Raw genomic sequence first — 25,858 nt, 5'->3', positions numbered from 1 at the left:
GCATGGCTTGCACGAAGAAAGAGAATCCTTACCATGGACAATCTACAAAAATGGTCAATGTCAATGGCCCACATTTGTATCATGTACATGGCTAATGTAGAGGCGGTTGATCTCCTTTTTGTCTTGTCCCTTCACACAAATAAAAAAAGGGAAAGCTTCTTTATCTCATTCAAGGTCCCTTGGGTGTTACCAAATTCAATTGGTAACGTATTCATGACTTGGAATGGAGTCGAGCTTGGTAAGGAGAGGAAAGTTCCCTAGAGATTGGCCTTCCTTTCCAGTTTATGGGCACTATGGGGGGAAAGAAACAATAGATGTTTTTGGAATTATTGCGGCTCATAAGGGGATGTGCATATCGATGCAAAGCGCTTAGTTGAATGGGCCGCCTCGTTGAAGAAATTCTAGGAGTGTAATTTTTCTTATCTTTTGAGGTTGTAAATGTGGGGTTGTTTTCCCTTGTGCCACCTTGGTGCTCTTTATAAATAAAATATTTTTTGTCGTTGCCTTTCACAAAAAATAAAATAAAATCTCGACCATCCATAATGTGGGCCAAGGCTATGTGGTACTATTTCTAGCTTGAAAATATCAGTGAGGTTTTTGTCATGTGGCCCTCCATGGTGGGGTCTATTAGATGAATTATCTGGATAACCATGTGGGGAGGAACAATAGGGGAGCAACAATAGTAGAGCAACAAGGCTGAGTGATGCTAGAAAGCCTTTGATATGAATTTATTCTATAGGTATCTTTCTTTCTTTTTTTTCTTTATTTTTGTAAAGATTGCAACTGACAGTGACACGCTAAATGTCATCTTATTCAGGTTCGACAGCTAAGGCAGCGTTTTTTCCATTCTATTTCCCCAGGAGGGCTTGCGGGTGATAGACAGGGTGTTGTTCCTGCTTCGGGATTTTCTTTTAGTGCTCAACAGATATGGAAAGTTATAAGAGAGAACAAGGACCTTGACCTTCCTGCTCACAAGGTGTTTGATCTTGTATTTCACTTGCTAAATGACAATGAATTATCTTATTGTCTAAACCAAACTTTTATTTTATTTGTTGTCATTATTTAGGTAATGGTTGCTACTGTTCGCTGTGAAGAGATTGCAAATGAAAAGCTTGGTCATTTGGCCTATGATAAGGTAGAAATCCCTTAATTTATTTATTTTTCCATATGTTAGTGTTCTGACTCGATAATTACTCATGAACTGTTGAACTTTTGAATGTGCTTAGAGTTGGTTGGAGCTGGAAGAAGCTGTTCAGTCTGGTCCAGTATCAGGTTTTGGCAAAAAGCTTGGCTCCATTTTAGAGACATACCTTTCAGAGTAAAGGAAACTTCTGCTACTTCCATATTTTTATATTATTTACTTCTGTAAGGGATGTAAGAGCATAGCATAATTTACATTCCTTTTCAAGGGATGTAAATTGAAAGACAAGACAAATATATTAGTCCCGATTCCTTTCAACATTTGGGGGAGGAGATGGATTGATCTCTTGTCATCTATGGTCTCCATGAGTGCTGTAAATTAGCTGTATTTTGTTTTTCATTTCTTTTATAATATAATATGATTGCCATTAAAAAAGTATTATTGCATGAATATTGTTGTATTAGGGTTAAAAATACTTGCAAATAATGGATCCATGTAGATCTATGGATTAGCGACGATTTGCTTTGTGACAAAATTTTTGTCAACATTCAAAAAAAGTAAAGTGTTATTTCTTATATTTTTCCTCAACTTTTCATTTTAAGCTTGAAATTAGCCAACATCAAATATATTAATTTTGTTTCAAGGTTCTATTCACTTTTTTGACCTTTTTTTCCTGAATTTTTATTATTAGATAATTTTCTTGAAACTAACTTCACGTGACTTGTTGGAGTTGTGTTATTCGATGACACTTGGACTCGGGTACTGTGTGTCATTGAGACTAACTTTTGAACCATGGTAGCAATCCTCGATGTACTTTAAAAAAGAAGCCAACTATGGTTCATCATCATCATCATTATCATTTGTCAATCTATCTTATGTGGGGTCCTATCCTTGGTTATTGAACAAGCCTGCATAGCTGTTGTCACCACTTCAATCCTAGCCCTTTTTGGTCTTTCTCTCATCCTCTTTTTACTCCCTTTGACTTTAATCAATGCTCCTTATTGGAGCTGTTTCAGCCTCTCGAGTCTTTGTTGCACATGATCGAACCATCTCAATCTACTTTCCATCATTTTATTTCTTAAACAATGTTTGGAAACTATGGATTCATTGCCAAACAACAGAAAAGGGTGTTCGTTTGATGTGACGATTTTTTTTTTTGTTTGGATAGCAAAGAAAAGGGTGGATTCCACCAAGAAATCCTTACGCTTTTCCATTATTTGGATTCTTCGCGCTAGAAACTAGCTGAGTATTGTGAGAGGAATATGAAATTTCCACTTGCTACCCAATCAAAATTGGAATCCGTGTTTCAATAGTTCTTATGGAAATTATCAGTGGATAATTATTGTTTTATTTTCCTTTCTTTTGCCATGGATTCCACGTATCCAAACACACCCTTATTGGAAGTTGGAACTATTCTCATACTACTTCGAATGACCTCATTCTTAAATCTATAATTCCTTGTCTCCCATATGTCAATCTCAACATCCTTATGACTCATCTTTTCTCATGCTTCTTTCTTGCTGCTTAGCACTCTTATCCCATACCCAGTCGAATAACTATTTTATAAATTTTAACCTTTGTTTTCACAGGCATGCAACAATCAGACCATACCCAGTGGCACATCTGCACTTCATCCACCTAGATCTAATTTATTAGAAACTTCCTAATCAATCTCCTGTAATAAGAGTCAATGTCCCTAAACTCATCCCATCACAGAATCTCTTGACCATCTACTTTAATAAATTGTTGCTTTTGTAACTATTCATACTAAAGTTGCATTGCAAATACTCCTTGATTCCAGAAGCTTCTACACTCTAGAGCTCCATCCAAACCTCCAATTTAACATTAACCGCTTCTCTGTACTTTTTGATGAACACCAGTCATCTGCAAATAACATACACCGAAAGACCACATCCTAGACACTAGCAGTTAATTCATCTATAGCAAATGCAAAAAGTTAAAGGCTTTAATGCTGACCCCTAATGAAGATCGGTTGCTACTTAGAACTCATCAGTCTCCCATAGGCAGCTGTCATTCTTGTAATGACACTCTCATATCTTTAATAATGTGGATAGATCACCCTAGGACCACTTTTACTCCTCATCACCCACCACATAACCTCTTTACTAGTCTATTGTATTCTTTCTCAAGAATTTAAACAACAATGGTCATGGAGCGAAGTTGGCATGTAGAACAATTAGAGAAAACTATTCTTTTGTAAGTTGAAAATAGGTTTATGTTAGAGAGAGGTTGAAGAGGTTCTATGGATGAAAAGGTCCAAAAATTTAGAAATGATTGGGCAGAGCTTTATTCTTTTTTGTTGAGGGTTGTGGTTTCCTTCGTGCATTGCCGGTGATATGGTTTTCTTTTAGGGCCTGTTTGGTTATCTGTAAATGCATGTAATGGACAGTAAATGAGTAATCATGACAAGTGCTGGCTGTTTGGTTAAGAGCGGGAATTTCACCTCGAAAATTGAGAAAAACTCAACCTTGTAATAGGTGGACCCTACTATGACGTATTTTTATATCCACACTGTCCATTCATTTTTTTCAGATCATTTTAGGGCATGAGACCAAAGATGAGGCAGATCCAAAGCTCTAGTGGACCACACCACAGAAAACAATGAGATTGAACGCCTACCGTTGAAAACTTCTTGGGGGCTACAGAAGTTTTGGATTTGTCTCATTTTTTGACTCATGCCCTAAAATGGTCTGGAAAAATGAATGGACGGCATGGATGAAACACATACATCATGATGGGGCCCATAGAGTTTACGTGAGCAATTGGATCCTCTTTCCAAAAACTGTACCTTTCAAGGTCAACAATTACTCATCATTACTTGTTTAATACCGTTTACATTCATTTACATCCATTTATAGCTAACTGAGCAGACCCAAGATTGGGGAATATGAGAATCACTACTACTATGTTTGCAGGGCACAATAAGCTTGTGGATCTACCTGTGAGGCTTGGAGGTGCAGCTTTTTAGTAATTATAATATCTTGGTTATGAATCACTTGAATCATTCCATGGTGATGTGTGATTAGCAATGTTGTCAAAATCGTTATCGTCTTGCAAGTTGTAATAGGGGTTAAATCATATCGTAAATTGTAAGATTTTTTAATTATTTTCTTAAAAAACTGAGAAAAATATGAAAAATATAAATAAATCAGAATAAAAATTTAAAACTCATCAATCATCCTTTTGCCATCAATATCAAACAAGTAATACCATATCATGATAATGTTAAAGGATTCTTATCTTTATTTCAAGCATCCAAGGATTCCTCTAATAATTTATGGACTTGTTAGTTTCCTTTTTTGAATGTAGAATCATGTTAGAAAATTTGCATTTGATTCTATAGGCCAACGAAAAAAGATATTTTGATTTCTAACCATCATTCTCCAGTGCATATAAGTCAACAAGATTGTAACTATACATAAAAACATTCCAGGCAAGTCATACATCAGTTGGGTGTTTTGACCAGTTATGAGGTAAGAAATCATAAAAAACTCCATGATTTAACGTTGAAGATAATATATATCATTTAAAGAACAAAATAAAATAATTTACCATTTCCAAATTATTCTTAAAGCCCCCACTAATTTTAAAACATAAAATGAAAGCCTGAGTGAAGCTTAAAATAGAAGAGAACAAGTATAATTTGAATCATAAATTGTGATTAGAATTGTAAATGTTAGGATTCAAATCATAGAATCGTAGGATTCATTTAAAAAGGGATCTAGCATGGAATTCAATTCATTTTGTTTAAAATTCAACTCAGATCATAAACTGTAGGATTTTGACAACATTGGTGATTAGGAGTCCACTTTGTCCCGTGTTCCATAGTTCACTTTCCCTAGGTCGACTTCTAATTCTCTCATCTTAGGTTGTAATTTGTTAACATTCTTGTTATGCTTGAATCTGCATGGGTTTAGGGACTAATATGCTTCAAATTTGTGAAGATGTTGTGGAGAACCACAGTTCCATGAATTTAGTTGTTGGGAAGTGGGAACGCCTTCGAAGCAAAAGCAGAAATGGGATTCATGCCATGAAAGGTAACATGAGAGGACTGAAATATTTGGGGTTAAGGGAAGAAAAGGATTGGTGAATACTTTGTGGAGAAGAATCATTGCAAGGAAATGTGGGGAGAAGAATAGGGATGGGATCTAGGATGTGGTGTGGGTAGGAAGGGATTGGAGGCCTGCTAGAACATTTTCAATGTTGGAAATATTTGAAAGAAAATGCGAAGGATCCGTAGAGTATTTATGAAATCCAAAGTTAGTAAGGGCGATTTGTGAGTTTTGAGTTGAAGTTTGAGTTTGAGAGTTTGAGAAGAATATTTGATAATGAGTTAATTCTAGGCATTGTAGAGTGGTTTCTTCTATGGGTCTTTATTAAGGAGTGGTGGTTGTTTTTTTTTTTTTGGTTGATATGCGATTTTGCATACTTAACAGAAAGTCTTAGGGCCTGTTTGGATTAAGGGATTGTGCTGTATTGTGTTGCAAACGCATAATGATGATGGTTTAAGAGGGTTGTTGGTATATTAAGAGGTATTACAGAAGTTGTTGGGTTATGGTTGTACGATTCCAGTTTAATATCATATCTGGATTTGGCATACCATCCGATGTTTGGAATTTGACGTAGTGTGACATTGCATACCAAAATATTACTTGTTATCGTGCTCCACTCATCAATGGTGGACGTTTCTGTTCCACATACGATGTTAGGTGTGGTCCACCTCAGTTCTTAATCCCCCTGATTCCCAAGTGGATGTCCTAACTATGGTCATCCAAAACTGATGAACGGTGTGGAAATGACGCATGAAAATCCCCGGGCTCCACACATTATCCGTGGAGGATGCAACCATCCTACATGGATGTACGTAGGCATGCCATAAAGACCAATTCTGTTGGACGAGGATTGGCTACTACCCTCGGATGCCTAGAGATCTGAACAGGGTGGGGTTTTTAGGGGCCTTTGTGATGTATGGGAGCATCCACACCGTCCATCCAGTTTCTTTTTCTAATTTGATTTCATCCTTTACTCCTAACATTGAATCTATATACAAGGCTCGAGTTGTCCTCCCCTTAGTTGGCCATACGGTCTACACATTGTAATGTAACAGACTACTCAAGTGGGCCTTCCGATATGTAATTATTATAGCTATTCAGCATATCGTTATTAAATACTATACATAATCAAGCATACAATCTGAAAGTTCAACACAAAAAATGGAAATGCCAAACGTAAACAACAATTCTAGTAATTAGAAGTCGATTATACCTTCTTTCAAAGGCCTTTCCACATCTCCCATCATGGGAGGATCCACACATATTCACATTTCAAAAAAATTAAGAAACAATAAAAAAATCCAATCAAAATAAGAGGATTTCTATCACCACTGTTCCAATTATCCTTTTATTTAATCCACCACCCAAAAAAAGAAAGGTTACCTACAGCAATCGCGAACACGAGCCACAGGGCACGGACGAAGACATGTGCCATAATAAACAAGCGAGCTACCACCTCTAGGTCGGACATCTTAATGGTAGGGAAGGTCACTTGGAGGGAGACATGCATCACCTGTGGTGTAGATGAAGAGTCACGCCCATTGCTTGTAAATGAAAAGGTAGATGGTGCATGGGTAGATGTTGACGATGCCCCTACAGGAGATGTTGGAGTTGGCATAGGTGCGAGCGCATAAGAGGTTTGACTCCCTGTCATAATTCTCCATCGGCCCGGACATTTGCGTAGGTTACGAAGCGTGGGCTTGATGGAAATCACCTATAAGATGACAATTAACCCGAAAGAGATGCCAAGCTATATACACTTCCTTGTACATGTTGTACAATTTGTACATGCATTCGCTATAATGTTCAACTTCAACCTATACGTGACACTCGTCCCAGCTGTCATAGATCTTGAGCACTCGACCAACGAAGACGACGTAGAATTCGCCATTATAGTCTGCATGTGAGAATAAAAATAATTTAATTTAGTTTTTCAACAGTAACACATTTATTTTGGTAACAATCCCAAATTAACACAATCCACGATAGTCGTACAAGTAATACTAAGACGCCTGGTGATTACAATGGGGATGCTGAATGAAGACCCCGTCAAGTACACCGGTAAAAAATAGAGAAGGGAAAAACCCAACATTCCCTTTCATACAACTACCTATTGATAAATCTCTCCTCAACCACACCGTCATATAATATCCAAATATAAATTAACTGAGATAAATTTAGATACTAAAATATGAGAACAAACTGTTAGCAGACGACTGCCAAAACAACACTGACCAACCTACAAGTTGATAAATGGCAACAAAATATATTAAAATAATAGTGACAACGTCTATAAATATGCAGTTCTTGGCTTAGCCATACTTACAGCTAGTATGCATATACTGATAAAGTGTATTAATGAAATAAGTACACACCAATAAAGTCTTAAAAAAGAAAGAAAGAAAAGAAAATTCATCTTCCAACACTTTCCTAGCCGATGGTTATTGATCTACTAATGGTGCATGGATGCAAAGTGTTGTGCCTCCACCATCATCTGGATCTATGACATCCACTTTTGAGGTGGCAAGGTTAGGAAAACGACTGTTACATAATCATCTTGGGAAAGTACACTTGTAGCAGTCATGTTGATGCAGGACAATTAACCATTTGCTCTAAAAGCTCAAACTGATATAGCATGGCGAATTAATCCCTTTATCTCATAGCCCAGGCCCCACATCCCATGGGTTAGGACCTCGGCCGAACCCCCTTGTGGGCCCCACATCACATGGGTACTGCTTCATATGAGCCACCTGCCTCACACAAGCCGCCCACCCCAAGTGTGCCCCTGCATCCCACAGGTAACCCCGCTCAAGCTCGGTGTGAAAATGCCCCTGCATTAATCACTCCCAGTGAGGATTCTCAGACACGAGACCTCCTGCTTTGATACTACTTTGATGCAGGACAATTAACCACTTCTTCTAAAACCTCGAATTGATAGAGCATGGCGAATTAATCCCTTTATCTCATAGCCTAGGCCCCACATCCCATGGGTTAGGACCTTGGCCGAACTCCCCTCGTGGGCCCCACATCACATGGGTATTGCCTCACACGGGCCGCCCACCCCGAGTGTGCCCCTGCATCCCACAAGGAACCCCACTCGAGCCTGGTGTGAAAATGCCCCTGCATTACATGCAGTCCTATTCCGGAAAACTTTCAATCTCTTTCAACGCGCAAATAACTCTAGACATATGTGTCATGGCCGGGTCTTCTGCGAGCGACCTTGCCAGCTTCGATATCGCCTCTGTGACTTTATCCATTCCAGATCATGTTGTGTTGTAAGGACAACCTACCTTGCTCTGTTTCCATGAGTTAATGGTGCTACGAGTAACGAGTTGCCTTTGAGGTATTGTTGGGGACAATCAGGCTACGGTACGATTTGTTAGGACCGTTCCTTGTGTCTATGATCAATGCAGCTCAGATCTTGAATCAGCGTAGTCGTTGATGTCCAAACGAACAATCTTCAAGCTGTTGTTCCAAATCATTCATGGAATCAATGCTTCTCATCCTTGGCGTCTATTTCCAACCAATAATGAGTATCCTGTTTGAGCACATTGGCCTAAAGCTTGGTCATTTCCACAGACGATTGCTAGGTCGTCGTATCTGGGAACGGCCTTCCCTCTCAATTTGTCAACTCCCAGATAGGATTGATAGGACACATTATTTTAGTTGTCATCTAACATCATTGTTTCCGCACTACATTTGAAACAACTTATAAATGGAGAACATAATCTACAACATACACATGAGCATTATTTTAGTTGTCATCTAACAGCCTAATGTTTCTGGTCTGTAATTTTAGAGGATAATGTTGTGGAAAAAATAAACATTCATCATCCATTAGGCCATTGTCGAAAAGTTCAAATATGTGCTCACAACTTGTTAAGAGATGGGAAGGCATTGGCCACTAATGTAGAAAGAAAAACCACTAAGAATATCTTTCCAAAAAAGAGAAAAAAAGACATCTCTTAAAGAAAAAAAAAAAAGAAAAAAGAAAAAAAAAATCGATAAGAAGAATACAAGAAAAAAAAAACCCTTAGGCTGATTCTTTGAAGTTAACTTCGAGAGATGCTCGAGTAGGAATTATTCTATTTGAGATAAGTGGTGTCATCGGTAGTGATGGAGAGGAGTTTCATGTGGGGTTCTTCAGTCAAGTGGGCCTTAGACCTGACACTTTTGGGCACGTGGTGATGGTGATTTGGGATGGAGGAAGATTCTCTATGGAGAAAATCAATTGCTTCCAAATAAGGATGTGAGGAAGGGGGATGGTGAACAAGGGATGCTTCCCTTTATAGACATTAGGATTGTGGAGGGGCGCATCTAGTGTGAAAGCCAAGTTCAAGGAGGGGATTGGTTTCTTGGTTGGAAATGGAGAACATACCTGGTTTTTGAAGGATGTGTGGGTGATTGAACATGTTTCCAAGATAGGCAAGGGTAGTGACCCTTATTGAACGTGTTTCCAAGATAGGTGAGGGTAGTGACCCTTATTGAACGTGTTTCCAAGGCACGGGTAGTGATTGATAATGACATATCCATTGTGAATTGTTGGTTGGTTAGCGGAAGCTCGGTGGTGTGGTCACCACTTTGCCACTAGAACCTCTCTAATGAAGAACTAGAAGACCTAGCCTTGCTCTTTCAGAGAGCCACCCTTCTCACATGGGCCGCCCACCCCATGTGTGTCTCTACATCCCACAGACAACCCCACTCGAGCTCGGTGTGAAAATGTCCTTGCATTAATCAGCCCCAGTGAGAAGTCTCGAACATGAGACCTCTCGCTCTAATACCACTTTGATGTAAGACAATTAACCACTTGCTCTAAAAGCTTGAACTGATAGAGCATGACGAATTAATCCCTTTATCTCATAGCCCAGGCCCCACATCCCATGGGTTAGGACATCGGTCGAACCCCTCTTGTGGGTCCCACATCACATGGGTACTGCCTCACACGAGCCACCCGCTTCACACAGGCCACCCACCCCGAGTGTGCCCCTACATCCCACAGGTAACCCCACTCGAGCCCGGTGTGAAAATTCTCCTGCATTAATTAGTTGATCATTCGTCCACTCACTACCCCTTTACTCATGGGATTCGGGCCTACCTCCTCTCTGCGTTCAACGTGCAGTGGGTGGTGCTTGTCTGTGAGCTTGTTTGTGGTGTGGCATGGGCTGTGCGTCAAGAAGCAAGCTCAGGTGGAGTGGAGTCTAGTACTGTTAGCTATTCTATCGACTGTATGGGGGGAAGGAATGGGAGATGTTGCAACAACAATATTAGTAATGCTGGCTCTTATGTTATCTGAAGGGCAACATCTTATGTGGCTGAGTGGGCTTCTTGTATTGCTATTTTGAAAGATTGTAGTTAGCTTTTTCCTTCAATGGGCTATAAGGTTTGAGTGCCACCTTGGTGCCCTTATATTAAAATCTCCTTTTATTTATTTATTTATTTATTTTTAAAAGGAAGGCTAAATAAGCAGATGCTTTACTGGAGTGTTTGGAGTTTTTTTTATTCTTCCTTGCCTAGAGCCTTAGCTCAAGGTGATAGTGTGGTTCGATGGGCTTTGCTTAACAGCCGGCCCCATGGAGAAAATTTTTCTCGGGTGAAAGCATAGTCCATGATCAACTGAGCCAAGATGCTATGATTTGTGGGCAGACTCCTGCAAATTGGAATTTCTGTTTTGCAGCTGTATTATCCCAAAGTTTCCATTTGCCAGTCTTCCCCTAAGATGATAGTGCCTATGTTTAGTTGTAAAATGTGATTCCAACTTTTCCTGGGGAGAAGTTTATTAGGGGTTTTCTTTGAATCCAATTGAAGCCTAAATAAGATCCTGGATGTAGTAGCTGTTCTGCATTTACCTATTCCATGTCTAAGAGTGATGAATGACATAGCTTGCTTGTTGTTCTGTGGACAAGTGATGGGGACATCTCGCGCATACACGCATGCACGCCGCCTCACCTACGCACAGAGTAGGAGGGCCCCACCATCGATCTGTCTCGATGACAACGTCCAGGGAGGGCCTCCTACCTAGAAGACGAAGTTTGGTTCAAAAGATTGGGCCCGATAATTAAGAAAAACCCATCATGGGATCTCATGATCGTGGCCCACTCGTCGGATTGATTTCATATTTTACGTTTTGCTTATTGTTATTATTTAGAACATTGTGAACGCTTTAGATTTTTCTGTTTGGTTTTTATTTTAGTTTACTTCATCGCCAAGTAATAGGTTGCGCACATGGTGCGAGTTTTGGGTATAGGATTTTCCATATAAAGAGGCACCCCTTGTAGTTCTTTTGATTCATTGAAGTTAATAAAAAATTCTTGCTTTATTTTTTCTGCTCTCTTCGTGAGTTGTGAAAGAATTCAAAAGTGGGTGCGAAGCCCTCCCTTTTCGAAGGGCTAACTACCGTGGTGCGAAGCCACATCGATCCCGATTCACCCCCATCCTCCATCATCTCTTTTTCCATCTTCCTCCACCATCCGTACTTTGGATTCGCCCCTTTTGTTGCATCGGATTTCTTCATTGTAGCAAGTTTCCAGATTTCGGCCCGCAGGCGAGCTGAAACTTCGGCGGAGCACCATGCTCAGACCAGAGCTCGGATCAACGTCAGATTTGGGGGTTTTGCAGCCTAGGCCTGGCCGACCAAGGCCTAGGAGTCCGTTTCTGGATTCCGTCCCCCATCACACGTGCTGCTAGCCTCAGACGCACGTGCGCCCGCACCTGGTTCGCTGCCCACACGCAGGGACTGTTTCGGGTTCAGGTTTTCTCCTATTTCCCTCTCTTTTATACATGATTTCATAAATCCTGACCCTAGACTACATTATCCCTAATTGATTTGCCCCTTTTCTCACTCTAGGGTTCTTTGAATTGAGATTGGGGAATCCCTTGGATTAGGGACTGATTCTTATGCATGTGTGGTTGATTTCTATTTCCCTTTGAGTATTGTTTGGTTCATAATTTTCATTGATCCAGCCCTAACGTGTGTAGGCCTGGATCCGCATAGATTCCCCTTTAATTGAATCTTTGGATTTTCATATGGGATGTGGAATTTGTGTGATTGTTTTTGAATTGGTGTGATCTAAGCCTGAAATCTTGCATATCATATTTAAATTCACGTCCTGCATCAAATTTGGTATCAGAGCCTAGGGTTCTTGTAGGGGAATTCACCAAATATTTAGGGTTTAGTTTGTTTGAGTCATTCATGCATCCAGTCCATCATATATAGCTGATAGAAAACCGTAGTCCCTGATATATATATATATATATATAGCTGAATTTTCATAACGGTGTGTAGTCTCCTTCATATAGAGTCTCGTAGGGTCATTTAGTTTTTAGACGCATATAGTCGTCATGGAAAGTCCTTAGGTTGAGTTAGCCAATGTATGCCCACACGTACGGGTCATGGTTTTAGCTTGCACCCTATACTAAATATGGAGCAACTGCTAGAATCAATGAACAAGTTGTCCCAGCAAATCGAGTATTTGGGTAAGTGCTATGAACAATATATAGACCAACGCTTTGATCAATTTGATGCACGCATTACCCAACTAAAGGCCTCCGCTAGGACAAATCCCAGCATTGGGGTAGATGTCCAATCTCAGGCAGGTGGTCAGGAGAATAGACCAATGAATGGAGGTGGCCAAGGAATCAGTCATGGGCATGCACCTGTGCACCCACCCCAACAGGGGTATCAAGACCACTATTTTGAGTGGCACAACACGTACGGCCTTGTGGCTAGAGAGAGTGCCCCAGAGGCTAGTATAGAGTTATCCACTGAGGCCATTCCGGTAGTAGATGAGTTTCGTGATGTCTTTCCTGATGATCTACCGGATGAGTCTCCCCCTAGGAGGGATATAGAGCACACCAGAATATGGGACACCGTAATACCTACAACCGAGTTTGCGTTTAATAGTTCCGTCGATAGGTCCACAGGTCTCAGTCCATATGAAGTCGTTACTGGTTATAAACCTGAGAAACCTATTGATCTTGTCCCTATGTCACTGTCCCATAGGCCGTTAGAGCCTGCAGAGTCTTTTGTGCATCATATTCATTCATGACATCAAGAAATCAGGTAGAAGATCACTACTAGTAATGAACATTACAAATTTTCTACAGACCAGCATAAATGTTTCAAAGAATTCAATGTAAGGGACTCTGTGATGGTCCGCATCAGGCCCGAGCGGTATCCTTCGGGGGCCGTTCGTAAGTTACACGCGCGTAGTGCTGGACCCGTCAAAATTATAAAACGAAACGGTCTCAATGCGTATATGGCAAATCTTCCACCCTCCATGGGAATTAGTTCCACATTCAATGTGGAGGATTTAGTTGTATTTCAAGAGGCCATTGATGCATTGTCTAGCCTTTCGCCTAACTATCCTGATTCATCAGACCTTTACATTGATCCATGGCCCCTTCCCGACCTATTTTTTCAGCCTCTACCTCCCATATCTATCCGTCCTGACCCATCTTTCCAGTTACTCCGTCCCATATCTACCCATCTCGACCCATTTTTCCAACCTCTACCTCCCATACCTATCCGTCCCGACCCATTTTTCCAGTCTCTACCTCTCATACCTACTTGTCCTGACCCATCTTCTCAGCTTCTACGTCCTATACCTACCCTTCCCGACCCATTTTTCCAGCCTCTAAGTCCCATACCTACCCGTCCCGACTCATTTTTCCAGCCTCTACCTCCCATACCTACCCGTCCCAACCCATTTTCTCAGTCTCTACCTCCCATACCTATTTTTCCTGACATTTCTTCTCAGTCACTCCCTCTTATACCTAACCTTCACACACGTAGAGAGGAAATAGAGGATATCCTGGACCATCAGATAGTTTTAACGTCAGACGACAAGTTTTAGAAGTACCTAGTCAAGTGGAAGCCACGCCCAGCTTCAGACAGCACGTGACTCACTGCGGAGGAGCTTTAGAGACTTGATCTTGATGTCCTGGAGTGGTTCAGGAGTTTTATTTCGCCAGTGGCGAAATCTTCGCAGCCGAGGAGAATTGATGGGGACATCTTGCGCATATGCGCGCGCACGTCCCCTCACCTACGCACGTACGCACGGAGTAGGAGGGCCCCACCATCGATCTATCTCGATGACAATGTCCAGGGAGGGCCTCCTACCTAGAAGACGAAATTTGGTTCAAAAGATTGAGCCCGATAATTAAGAAAAGCCCATCATGGGATCTCATGATTGTGGCCCACTCGTCGGATTGATTTCATATTTTAGGTTTTGCTTTTTGTTATTATTTAGAACATTGTGAACGCTTTAGATTTTTCTGTTTGGTTTTTATTTTAGTTTACTTTATCGCCAAGTAATAGGTTGCACACATGGTGCGAGTTTTGGGGTATAGGATTTTCCCTATAAATAGGCACCCCTTGTAGTTCTTTTGATTCATTGAAGTTAATAAAAAATTCCTGCTCTCTTCGTGAGTTGTAAAGAATTCAAAAGTGGGTGCGAAGCCCTCCCTTTTCGAAGGGCTAACTACCGTGGTGTGAAGTTACATCGATCCTGATTTACCCCCATCTTCCATCATCTCCTTTTCCATCTTCCTCCACTATCTGTACTTTGGATTCACTCCTTTTGTTGCATCAGATTTCTTCATTGCAGTAGGTTTCCAGATTTCGGCCCGCAGGCAAGCTGAAACTTCGGCGGAGCACCACGCTCAGACCAGAGCTCGGATCGACGTTAGATTTGGGGGTTTTGCAGCCCAGGCCTGGCCGACCAAGGCTTCGGAGTCCGTTTCTGGATTCTATCCCCCACCACACGTGCGGCTAGCCTCGGAAGCACGTGCGCCCGCACCTGGTTCGCTGCCCACACGCAGGGACTGTTTCGAGTTTAGGTTTTCTCCTATTTCCCTCTCTTTTTTACATGATTTCATAAATCCTGACCCTAGACTACATTATCCCTAATTGATTTGCTCCTTTTCTCACTCTAGGGTTCCTTGAATTGAGATTGGGGAATCCCTTGGATTAGGGACTGATTCTTATGCATGTGTGGTTGATTTCTATTTCCCTTTGAGTATTGTTTGGTTCATAATTTTCATTGATCCAGCCCTAACGTGTGTAGGCCTGGATCCGCATAGATTCCCCTTTAATTGAATGTTTGGATTTTCATGTGGGATGTGGAATTTGTGTGATTGTTTCTGAATTGGTGTGATCTAAGCCTGAAATCTTGTATATCATATTTAAATTCACGTCCTGCATCAACAAGGTTGTGCAATTGACACTTTCTTTGACTGTCGTCTTTCATCTATTTATTAATGGAAAAAAAAGTCCAAGGCAAGAGATATCTTGCATGTGGTCCCATTTTAATAGTTCTACTTTGATGTGATCGCCTTAGTTGTTGGTCTGCCATTCTTTCCTTCTATCAATTGGGTTTTTGAAACTACATTCTTGCTTATATTTTTTTATTCTTTTCTGTTGCTATAGGTATGATATGGAAGCCATATATTTTGATGAAGGTGTTCGGACTGCAAAAAGGCAACAATTGCAATCCACGGCGTTGCATGTGAGGCCATATTGTACCCTTTTTCTTATTTCTCAGGATACCCTTCTTTTTTAAAAAGCAAACACATTCTCCTAGGTTGAAACATTTTTTTTTCCTCAATGGGTGTAATCATTTATTGAACCTTTATTTTAATTTTAAACATTTATGCATAATATTTTATGAATTGATTATGCAAGAGGAAATTGAATTTCTTAAATAGGTTTTTATTGATAATTTTCTCAAAATAGTTCATTTATCACTGTAGTCAATTAGAATCATCCATTGTTTATGACTTTCTTCTCTATCCTTAATAGCTGCTCAAGGACTTTCATTTTACTGAATTGGTACAGTTGTACTTGATTGTTGTTTTGAAAGGCACAGTTCTACTCAATCTTTACATTTGCCACTTTGGAACACTGTTAATGTAATTTTCTTTTGTTGGTCTTTGCGGAATGATTTGGTCTGTTTGCTTCTCTGGTTCATCTAATTACATTCAGAGCTGGATTTTGATACATGTGAGTCAAAAAAGGTATGGTCATAGCTCCCCCTTCATTTTCATCCAGTGCCTCAAATAATCTTCATGAGTCATGATTACTTTATTGTTTGTCATTGCTAATTCTGCGTATTGTTGGAATTTTGACCTATCTTCCATCCCATATCATCTGAGATTTGTATTCACTTTTTCTTTCTCCCATCCCTGTGTGGCTCTCTTATGTTTAGGTTTGTGCTCAACTTGTTGCAACAGGCTTCTGCCCTCTAATAGCCCTCTTCTTTCCTCGGGATTGAGTGGATGTTGTCCATGTATCACTATTCACTACACAGACTATGCTTTGGTGCTTTCAGACAACACTAGATCAACTAGTCTATGGCTTTTTTCTGATCTTTCTCCCCTTATTGTCTTACATATGATTCTGCAATATTCCCCAAAGAGTTTCCCATTCCCCACTCACAGTAGGCCCCCAAGGTTGGGCTTTCCCTCTTTATATGTTCCTACCTTTCCAATGATTCTTTCGCAACTCATCCTGAGATTCATTGGAAAGAGGAGTCGGAACTGCCAAGTTCCACTTTCATAGTACTGTAATTCTGCGGTCTACTCCTTCCCATTTCTTCTCCTAATTCTATATATTACTTTCCCCTTCCATGTTTTTTTGCTAACTCTGGCTCCTCCCAGCAGTCCCATTTGTCTGTTTCAGTAGGTCTTCTAGTAGTTGAAAACCTTTTAGAAGGAAGGGTAATTATTCACTAACCAAATTTCAATTGTCTGAAATAATTCTCTATGCTCACAACCTCCTTTTCCCCCTAGGCATTTTATACTTTTTCAGTACTCATCTATTTTGGGGAGTTCTTTATGAATGACACAATGAATGATTCACTATTGGATAAAAAGTTGTCATCCAAGAAAGAGGAAGGTCTGTTGCTTTGCATGCTTAACTTATTGATAAAATGATAAGATTTATGGGAATTTATCACCTGCAATGCTTGACGGTAACTTAATCATTAGATTCATTACTGGGGCCGTCTTTACTGCTCTTGTCTATTTACTTCCTATTTCTTAATTTCTTCTGCCAGGAAATTGAACCAGATTGCTTTTTCAATGAAGAATCTTATTACTTAATTGCTTCTCCTGGCTAATTGCACTGGATTTTTTTCTCCTCACTGAAAGAAACACACAATGAGAAAAATACACCAGACTTTATGGAGCTGATGGATTGCTTCTCCACAGAAGAAATAATGTTCATTGTGAAAAATACATTGGACTCTATGGAGCAGCTGAAAGTCAGCTCCTTCGCTGTCCAACCAAAGAGGCTGCAATTGATGATTAAGAAGCTCCACATATTCTTATTACTCATTAGCATAGTGATTCTTACATGTATATTCTTTGATGGCAATGAGATGTTGATCTTTGTTTCACACTCCTTGTTTATGTATTCTGCAGCTTGTGCATCCTGCTTACCAAGCCATGTTGGGACATCTTCGTTCTAAAAGTCTAGATAATTTCAAAAATGGATTAGAACAATCGATGAAGAGGGGGAAAGGATTTGCTGCATCTGTTCGTGACATTACTACGTCTTGTATGCTTGAGTTTGATCAAGGATGTGCAGGTATCTTTAGAACATCGATCTTCCTTTATGATTTTAGATAGTGGCTATTTTGCAATCCACCTTTTCACCTTAGTGGCTATTTTTTAACCCAGCTTTTCACCATTGTGGCTCTTTTGTGTTCATTGTCCTAGTAATATGTCTGTTATTATGCTAGATCGTGTTGAACAGCATGATGCATTTTCAAATCATTCTGGTTCTTACATAAGAATGCGACTGCTTTGGTATTATCTGATATTGTGTTTTATATAGTGGATATGAATGATGCACCTAGTTATCAGTGGGCATGTTTTGCACATTTTTTTTTTTCTTTTTCCCTTTCTTTACAGTTCTGAATGCTAAGCAGAGTTGCAAAGTTCAGATCCAGGAAAATGTGGCAAGATCATTTTTTAGTGCTTTGCAAATGACTGGGAAAATTTTGAAAACATGACAAAATTTTGGAAAACTAGACACACACACACACTCTCTCTCTCTCTCTCTCTCTCTCTCTCTCTCTCTCTCTCTCTCTCTCTCTCTCTCTCTCTCTCTCTTTGCTTCTTCATGTTCCATTTTTCATCTTGATCATTGTGATGTCGTATGGTGTTGGGTGGTGGAATGGGTTAAATAGTTCACTCCCAACTGTTTACCTTGGTGTGGCCCACTTGAATCATGGATTGGCCTTATTTTTTGGCCCTGGTCCTAATGTGATGCATCAAATTTAATGGTCAGAGTAGATTTCATATACACATCACGGTGGGGCCCACCTTGTTTGCTCTCACGATGGTCTCTTGGGAGGGAGGGAGGGAAGGAGGGAGGGATTTATAAATTGTCTTGAATATCTATCTTAATAGTGTATATTTTGCAAATATATGTTTAACCCATGCCTCCTTTGAGTTCCCAGCCTTCAGCGCCACTGCTTCCATACTCTGCTTTTGTGCACACTCCTGCTCCAGTCTTGTTTTCTCAGTTTATGTTGTTATTCCTTAACTTCTTGAACTTCCTACTATGAACTTTCTATGAACTTTATTATATGCTGATATCCTTTTTAGGCATATTGATACTACACTGCTAAATGTGCTCACTAAATGAGTTCTTTGCTTCCAGATGTGGCCATACAACAGGCAGACTGGGATCCTTCCAAAGTCCGGGAAAAGCTTTGTCGTGATATTGAAGCACATGCAGCATCTGTCTGCAGTACCAAGTTGTCTGAAATGATAGCTCATTATGAGGTGTTACACTTGGAATTGGTTTCATGGAATCAGACAAGTTCATGAACATTTATTTCTCTCTATTTTCTGTCCACAATGATGCAACAAAAGAATTTAGTGTTTAATTTTTTATTTTTTAAAAATTTTGTGCGATATGACCTTCTGCGAGCTAAATAGTTTGGCATCCCTTATTAACATACAGAAACAACTCAGCAAAGCGCTAACTGAACCTGTGGAATCGCTATTTGATGCCGCTGGACAAGATACCTGGGCGTCCATAAGAAAGCTTCTTGAAATTGAGACTGAGGTTGTGGTGTCTAGATTTTCAACCGATCTTGCTGGTTTTGAATTGGACCAAGAAACTTTTGATAATATGGTTAGGAATCTAGTCGAGTTTGCAAGGAGTGTGGTGGAAAAGAAAGCTAGAGAAGAAGCTGGGAAAGTTCTGATCCGTATGAAGGATAGGTAGGAGTTTATCTGTGTTTCTTCTTTACTTTCTCTCTCTCTCTCTCTATGTGCTGGTTGTAACCTTTGGAAAATCTTCAGGTTTTCGACAGTGTTTAGCCATGACAATGATTCGATGCCTAGGGTTTGGACTGGGAAGGAAGACATTCGGGCGATTACAAGGGATGCCCGTGCTGCGGTATTAGACTTTTTCTAGCTTCTCTTTTATTGCAGTCTTTCAATGCCAGTTGCATTTTCATCATAATTTACCCGTGTTGAAACGTTTTGACACAAAATAGACATGGAGCTGTGGGAAACATGCCAGGTGAAGAGAGAAGAATAGGAGTATCCCACTCTCCTTACACTTACCAATATAGCACTTCTGTGCAATGTATGGGCAATTCATTGGCATTCCCGAGTCCACAATTCAGGCTGGTGAAATCATTGGGTGGGCTTCATGTGTGCGCATATGCGCTGCACATGCCACCATCCATCTTCAAGTTCCACACGTGCTGCTGTAAATTTTCAAGTGCCCCACATGTGCCACAATCAATCTACACACCATGCATGTCCACATGTGCAATTGTGCCAAATGTGTACAAGTGCAACATGTGCTTTTCCGTCCATCTCCATCAAGGGTGTTTGACAAACAACAACCATGATAGATAAATAGCCTGTGCATGCAAGCCTATCCAGATAGGCTTTAGGTAGACAAATGTCTCCATAATAAGGTACCTGGTTATATTTTTGATGGTGTAACCAAATGGGCCATTATGCAACCATATTCCCAATAACATACACCATAGGATTACAACCAAAGTGTGCTATTGCACCACATGTGCCACCATCCATCTTCATGGGCCTCACATGTGCTGGTGTCCTAGTTTGCACATTGCCACGTGCCATCGGCCATCTTCAAGGCCCCAGATGTGGCACCATAAATCTACAAGCACTGCGCATCTGTCATATGTGCAACTATCAATCTACACACCCTAGAGGGATGAATGCTACGCTACACTCTAGTTGCTATTTAAAACATACATACATACGTGTGGCAAAATCACTCTGATCCGATGATCATAATCATCTGACCAATAGCAAGAAAAATGGACAGTCAATATCGAGTGGAGAAAAGAAAGAAAATAGTTCCAATCATAATCTTGGAATGTTCCACTTGAATCTTAGGATTCCAAAGAAGCACTTTGATTTGATAATGCTAACCATATGACATCAGGCCAGTAAAAATTAGTGGTTATAAAAGATCACCCACCCTGAAAGGGTTCAACTCATCCATGGCTTGTCCATAATGGTATGAATGATTGCCCGACCATGCCATGTTTCACTTAAAAGCTTTGGGGAAGTTATGAACCATCCCATGGAGGTGGGGGCATTAGCATCTCCCTCCCTCACTCCCTCCCCCCCTTTTCTGCATGCACGCACATGCATGTCGGAGTGTGGAATCCACACACCTCATTTTTGGGGAATCACAAATACGAAGCCGGGTTCAAGTGTTGGATTCTAGCACTTGTATTCGTGTCCATGCTATTATTTTCTGTCCTTTTACTTGTTTTGCTGAGATCCTACCATGATGCTTCAGGCCCTGAAACTTCTGTCTGTAATGGCTGCGATACGTTTGGACAAGAAATCCGATAAGATCGAGAATATACTCTTTCATGTGCTTATGGATGGTACTAGTGCAGTTGCTGTCGCCAGAGAGAGGAGCATAATAAGTTCTTCTGCTGACCGACTTGCTTCAAGCTCATGGGAAGATGTAAAATTTGATTATGGCTTCATTTTCATTTTATTTTTTTAAAAGAAATAGATGTAGTACTGATGTGCAATTCAACCAGGTTTCTCCGAAGAATACATTGATCACGCCAGTTCAATGCAAATCATTATGGAGGCAGTTCAAAACAGAAACTGAGTATGCTGTCACTCAAGCTATTTCTGCGAAGGTATGTTTCATTCTGTAGATTGTGTTTTATTTTTCTTCGTGTGCACTTGGTGTTTCTCAGGATTTCCTTTGGTTGCATTGGCTCAGGCCACTAGAAAAAGTTATCATTCAATCCATTCATAAGATGGGCCCAAACAGGATGAGGGGGTTCACATGATGGACCAAGCGGATTTCAAAAACACATCACAGTGGACCCCGCACACGTAGTTGCAGAAAAGATTATTCTATAAATGTTGCCTAGCAAATGACGAGATATAATGTGAAAGGGTTGGAAAGGAAATGTGCTTCCTGAGGGGAAACGGTGAGAAAATAATTTGGAGATTTGTATTGAAAAGTGAGAATTCACTCACCTCTAAGATCCTCTCTATAAGTCCCTTAAATGCAGGGATTGAGGGGGGAGCTGGTTCAACCCCAAACTTAAAAGAGAGGAAACGCGGTCAAGCATTCTTTCTTCTTCTTCTTCTTCTTTTTTTATTTTTTATTTTTTATTTTATTTTTTATATGCACACACACCCCACACATTCACGCCATAGTGGGATTTCACCACCTATGGATACTCAAACCCTTGACCCGGTGTTGAAACTCCTGAGAGTCTACCACCGGAGCAAGAGTAAGGATCCCTGTCAAGCATTCCTTGATACCTCACAGTTGCTCCCACTTATGAGAGCCCCAATGGGGCAGAGGCCTGAAGTTTGCAAACTAGTTCCACCAGATTTGACCAGTACATTCTGTGTGTTGGAAATGCACTTTCTGCACTTTCCTATGATTTCGACCATAACAAACGTGGGAAAGAGGTTTTCTCAAGAAACCATATTTCTTTTCCTATACTTTCCACAAATTCAAACAGCTCCTAAAGAAATATCCACCTAGTGATATTTAAAATATTATCCTGTGTGTCTGCACTATTTTGAGACATCCTCATTCTCCTCATACCAGATATTCTTTATGTCTTCTTCAGGAAGCTCATAGGCGTAGTAACAACTGGTTACCTCCTCCGTGGGCAATTGTTGCAATGGTTGTTCTTGGGTTTAATGAAGTTATGCTTCTTTTGAGGTAATCAACACCAGTAGAGTTGTCGGATTGCTAATTTTAACCCTTGCAACTGTTTAAACAATTCTGTTTTTCTCCTACGTGCAGATCTCCAACTGACATTTGTGTTTCTTCTGCTGATAAACAGGAACCCTCTATACCTCTTGGTGTTTTTTGTTATTTTCTTACTGTCGAAAGCCCTATGGGTTCAGCTTGACATCCCAGGGGAGTTCCGCAATGGCTTTGTGAGTAACAAAATTCTCAGTTGATACGATCAATGTCTTGAAGTTCATTTTCATACTGATTTAAGAGTTGGTGAGTGACCTTGTTAGGTTTGACCTGTTACTTAGCTGCCCACTGACGTGTTGAGTCATCCATATATTTAGCTGTATATTTAACATAGAGAATGTCTCATGCACAATTAGTTATAGAGGAGAATTTCCTTCCACTAGCTGTGTTGGGGCCTGTCATGTTTTGTAAGCTGTATCCAACCTGTCCTGCAGTGTCACCTCACTGTGAACATAGGATGCACCTGAAATTAGGCCCATCCAACCATTAGGTGGGCCACCACATAAATTTGGAGGCGTATGCATGGTTGTCTATTGTTTTCTCTGGTGTGTCCCACCTGATAATTGGATCAACCTGATTTTTGGGGCATCTCCATTTTCATGGTGGGGAAATCTTACTAGACGGGTTGGATTCCATGCACACAACAGTGGGCCCCAAATGCAGCTAGTTACATGACTTCTTATCTACAAGACTACAAGATGTGTTTGAGACATTATCATATACCATGACATACTGCATTGTATAAGAGAAACTAGGCAATAACAGTAAGATGTGCATCGCACGTTATTTCTTGAACCTTATTTTGTTATTTTAGTGGGCTAATCTGTTACTTCAAACGTTTTCTCATCCTCTATGTAATTTCGGAATACACTCATGTAGGCCGTCTCCGACGGATGTATTAATTTCGGAATACACTCATGTAGGCTGCCTCCGACAGATGTATGAGGGCATTCTTTATGCTAATGATTTTATTTTCTCTACTTTTTTCTTCCTGATATCACGATATTTACTTGTGGTTTTGATGTATCTCTGTTTTTGTTGCTGTGTCTTGTACACTTGCACAAACAGATTCTCGTAGAATAACAAACGCTCCAATATGGTTTGTTGGGGGATGTTGTCTATTGCCTGTGGTTTAAAATTTCATCCAGTATGATTCTGTTTCATCCAAGTCGTACGGGTTTTGCTTCTGATGAAATGAGTCACTGGACCTATGTGGGACCAAAATATGACCAAAACTGACCCACTGAAATGTGAATTGGGGCAAGTCATACCAGTTTCAGTCCTTAGATAAGTTGTTCTCTGAAACCGCTATTTAGATTCATATCGTCATGTTTCCATGGCCAATGGAAGTGCTGTGACTGAAGTGCATTTGCTCGTTGGGATAGTGTTTTGAAAGGGCATGACAAGCTCATGCCATGAGTGCTCCCTTCAATGTAAGGGTGGCATCAAGCTGGATTTGTTCCAGGCATGGCCTGACCGGACCTGATGCTATGAGACCCGAGTTTTACTATCTTCTTGTATTAGTCATCAAGTGATATCACTTTTCTTTCTTGTTTTCTAGGAGTCTTGTTTCAAGCCTGGATAGATTGGCAAAACAGGATTCATATACCACATAGTTGGCTTTGATGTCCTGTAAGGTATTCCATTATGGTAAGGGTGGCCATAACAGCCATATGGGTTATGTTTATTTATTTATTATTATTATTTTTTGTTTAGAGAAAACCTATTCGGCCCTGTAATGAACCATTACGGGCTGGTACAAGCCATTATGGGCCGTTATCGGTCAATTTTTCCGTAACAGCCATTACAACCCCATAATGTGTAGTGGTTACCACCGTTACACTAATATGTTACGTAACCATTTTGGAATACCTTAGATATCCTAGCTATTTGGGTTACTGTTCTCATTATTTTTGCTTGGCAAAGGTTATGTAATGCTAACAAATAATTTTTTAAAAAAATTGAAGTTCTATATGTTATTGTAAAAATTTAAATATTATTTTGGTATTGGTAGTGATCTATGAGTTTGTTAAGACAGAGCTGGGCATTATTAGTTTCATACAATGTTCTACAAACCCCTTTTAGTTGAAAGTGAGAAAACCAAAATTAGTTGGGATAAGGCTTAGGCGACAATGTTGAGATTGCCCTAAATGGTGGATATTTGAGCCATTTGATGCAGTGTGACAAATATCATTGAGATTTTGAAATGGTACATTAAATTATATTACCGCAATATTTTCAAAGTTTTGGCAAATTTTAAAATATCGTGTTTTTATTGTGATGTTTGCGTGATATTAACGTGAAAATAGTAAAACACTAGGGATTTTGTTATATAAATACATTTAAAATTTAAATTTATTTAATAGTTTACAACTTTATTATAAAAAAAAAGTTCCATATTTTATTTTCATGAGTTTTTCCCGAAAATACCCAAAGAAAACCTCAAAAGTTGAAAATCTCAGAGAAATTTCCAGGCTGAGAAATTGTCGAGAATGAGATTTGTCACTATGGTTTGATGTGCTTTATACAATGTTCAATAAACCCGTTCTCCAATGTCGGTCTATGTGTGCAGCTGCCAGGGATTCTTTCAATATTGTCAAGGTTCCTCCCTACCATCACGAACATTCTAAGGCGGCTTGTGGACGAGGGCCAGATGCCTTGGAACCCTGAACCTCCGAGGCCCGTCCCATCTCTTGCGTCACAGAGTTTCAGGAGCCAAGCACAAATACAGACTCCGGTGGCCGCCTCAGTGCCTGACTCATCATCCTTGTCTTCTTGTGAGTCATCATCTGAGAGGGGGATTGAATACTCAGGCCCACTAAGACACAGACAAGTTGGTGAAATGGTGGACCAATCTTGATCGAGCGACATTATTAGAGGGCACAATGTGTACAGTATATGGTCGAGGGCGCTTGTTGGCTCCAGTTTAATGGAGATGCAAGATGTTTGAATCTGTAGTTTATTCTCTTTCCAGAGATGAGAAAAGGGTTTGTATTGGTAGAAACTGAAGGTGCAATCTCTTCTGCATATATGTGCTGTAAAAAGGTCAGGTAAAGAGTATTTTCCTGTGGTTCTTCTGGTGTAGACTGTATACCGGATTGTGATATTTTTATATTGCAAGAGGCTTCTTTAGAACATGACTCATTTTTTAGCATTTATTGGACCTGCAAGATAAACATGGCTGAAATGCCTTTAATGGTTAGTTTACTCACGACACAAGTCTCCCACTTGTGGACATCACTGATTTCGATGGGTTCCACAATCATAAATAGATGGCAGCCCATGTGCTTGTGGGATTATATTGAAATGTGCTACTCATGTGGGTGCCATGGTCCTCTCATGAATTGGCATTTTATTGTATCATGTTTTTCTAGTTTA

General features: G+C 40.2%; 1 protein-coding gene across 4 annotated transcripts in view; it reads left to right on the top strand.

Moving 5' to 3' along the window:
- Window positions 1–25,617, top strand: part of LOC131249383 (protein ROOT HAIR DEFECTIVE 3 homolog 2-like) — a 55,775-nt gene extending 30,158 nt beyond the window's left edge. For 3 of the 4 annotated variants that reach the window (XM_058250132.1, XM_058250130.1, XM_058250129.1), the window contains 13 exons: window positions 818–976; window positions 1,067–1,135; window positions 1,227–1,318; window positions 15,641–15,719; window positions 17,635–17,800; window positions 18,881–19,005; window positions 19,187–19,449; window positions 19,531–19,627; window positions 21,026–21,199; window positions 21,279–21,383; window positions 22,341–22,435; window positions 22,560–22,656; window positions 25,053–25,617. In XM_058250132.1, the coding sequence (XP_058106115.1) occupies window positions 818–976; window positions 1,067–1,135; window positions 1,227–1,318; window positions 15,641–15,719; window positions 17,635–17,800; window positions 18,881–19,005; window positions 19,187–19,449; window positions 19,531–19,627; window positions 21,026–21,199; window positions 21,279–21,383; window positions 22,341–22,435; window positions 22,560–22,656; window positions 25,053–25,340 (1,809 nt within the window). In that variant the 3' untranslated portion in view covers window positions 25,341–25,617. Of the gene's footprint in view, window positions 1–817; window positions 977–1,066; window positions 1,136–1,226; window positions 1,319–15,640; window positions 15,720–17,634; window positions 17,801–18,880; window positions 19,006–19,186; window positions 19,450–19,530; window positions 19,628–21,025; window positions 21,200–21,278; window positions 21,384–22,340; window positions 22,436–22,559; window positions 22,727–25,052 lie in introns of all 4 variants that reach the window. The other variant, XM_058250131.1, reaches the window with a different exon arrangement.
- Window positions 25,618–25,858: the final 241 nt, after the last annotated feature.

The sequence above is a fragment of the Magnolia sinica genome, chromosome 6, assembly GCF_029962835.1.
Source record: "Magnolia sinica isolate HGM2019 chromosome 6, MsV1, whole genome shotgun sequence".
In the NCBI taxonomy this organism is placed as follows: Eukaryota; Viridiplantae; Streptophyta; class Magnoliopsida; order Magnoliales; family Magnoliaceae; genus Magnolia; species Magnolia sinica.
Note: the sequence above shows the minus strand (reverse complement) of the source record. Positions and strands in the feature narration are given on the sequence as shown.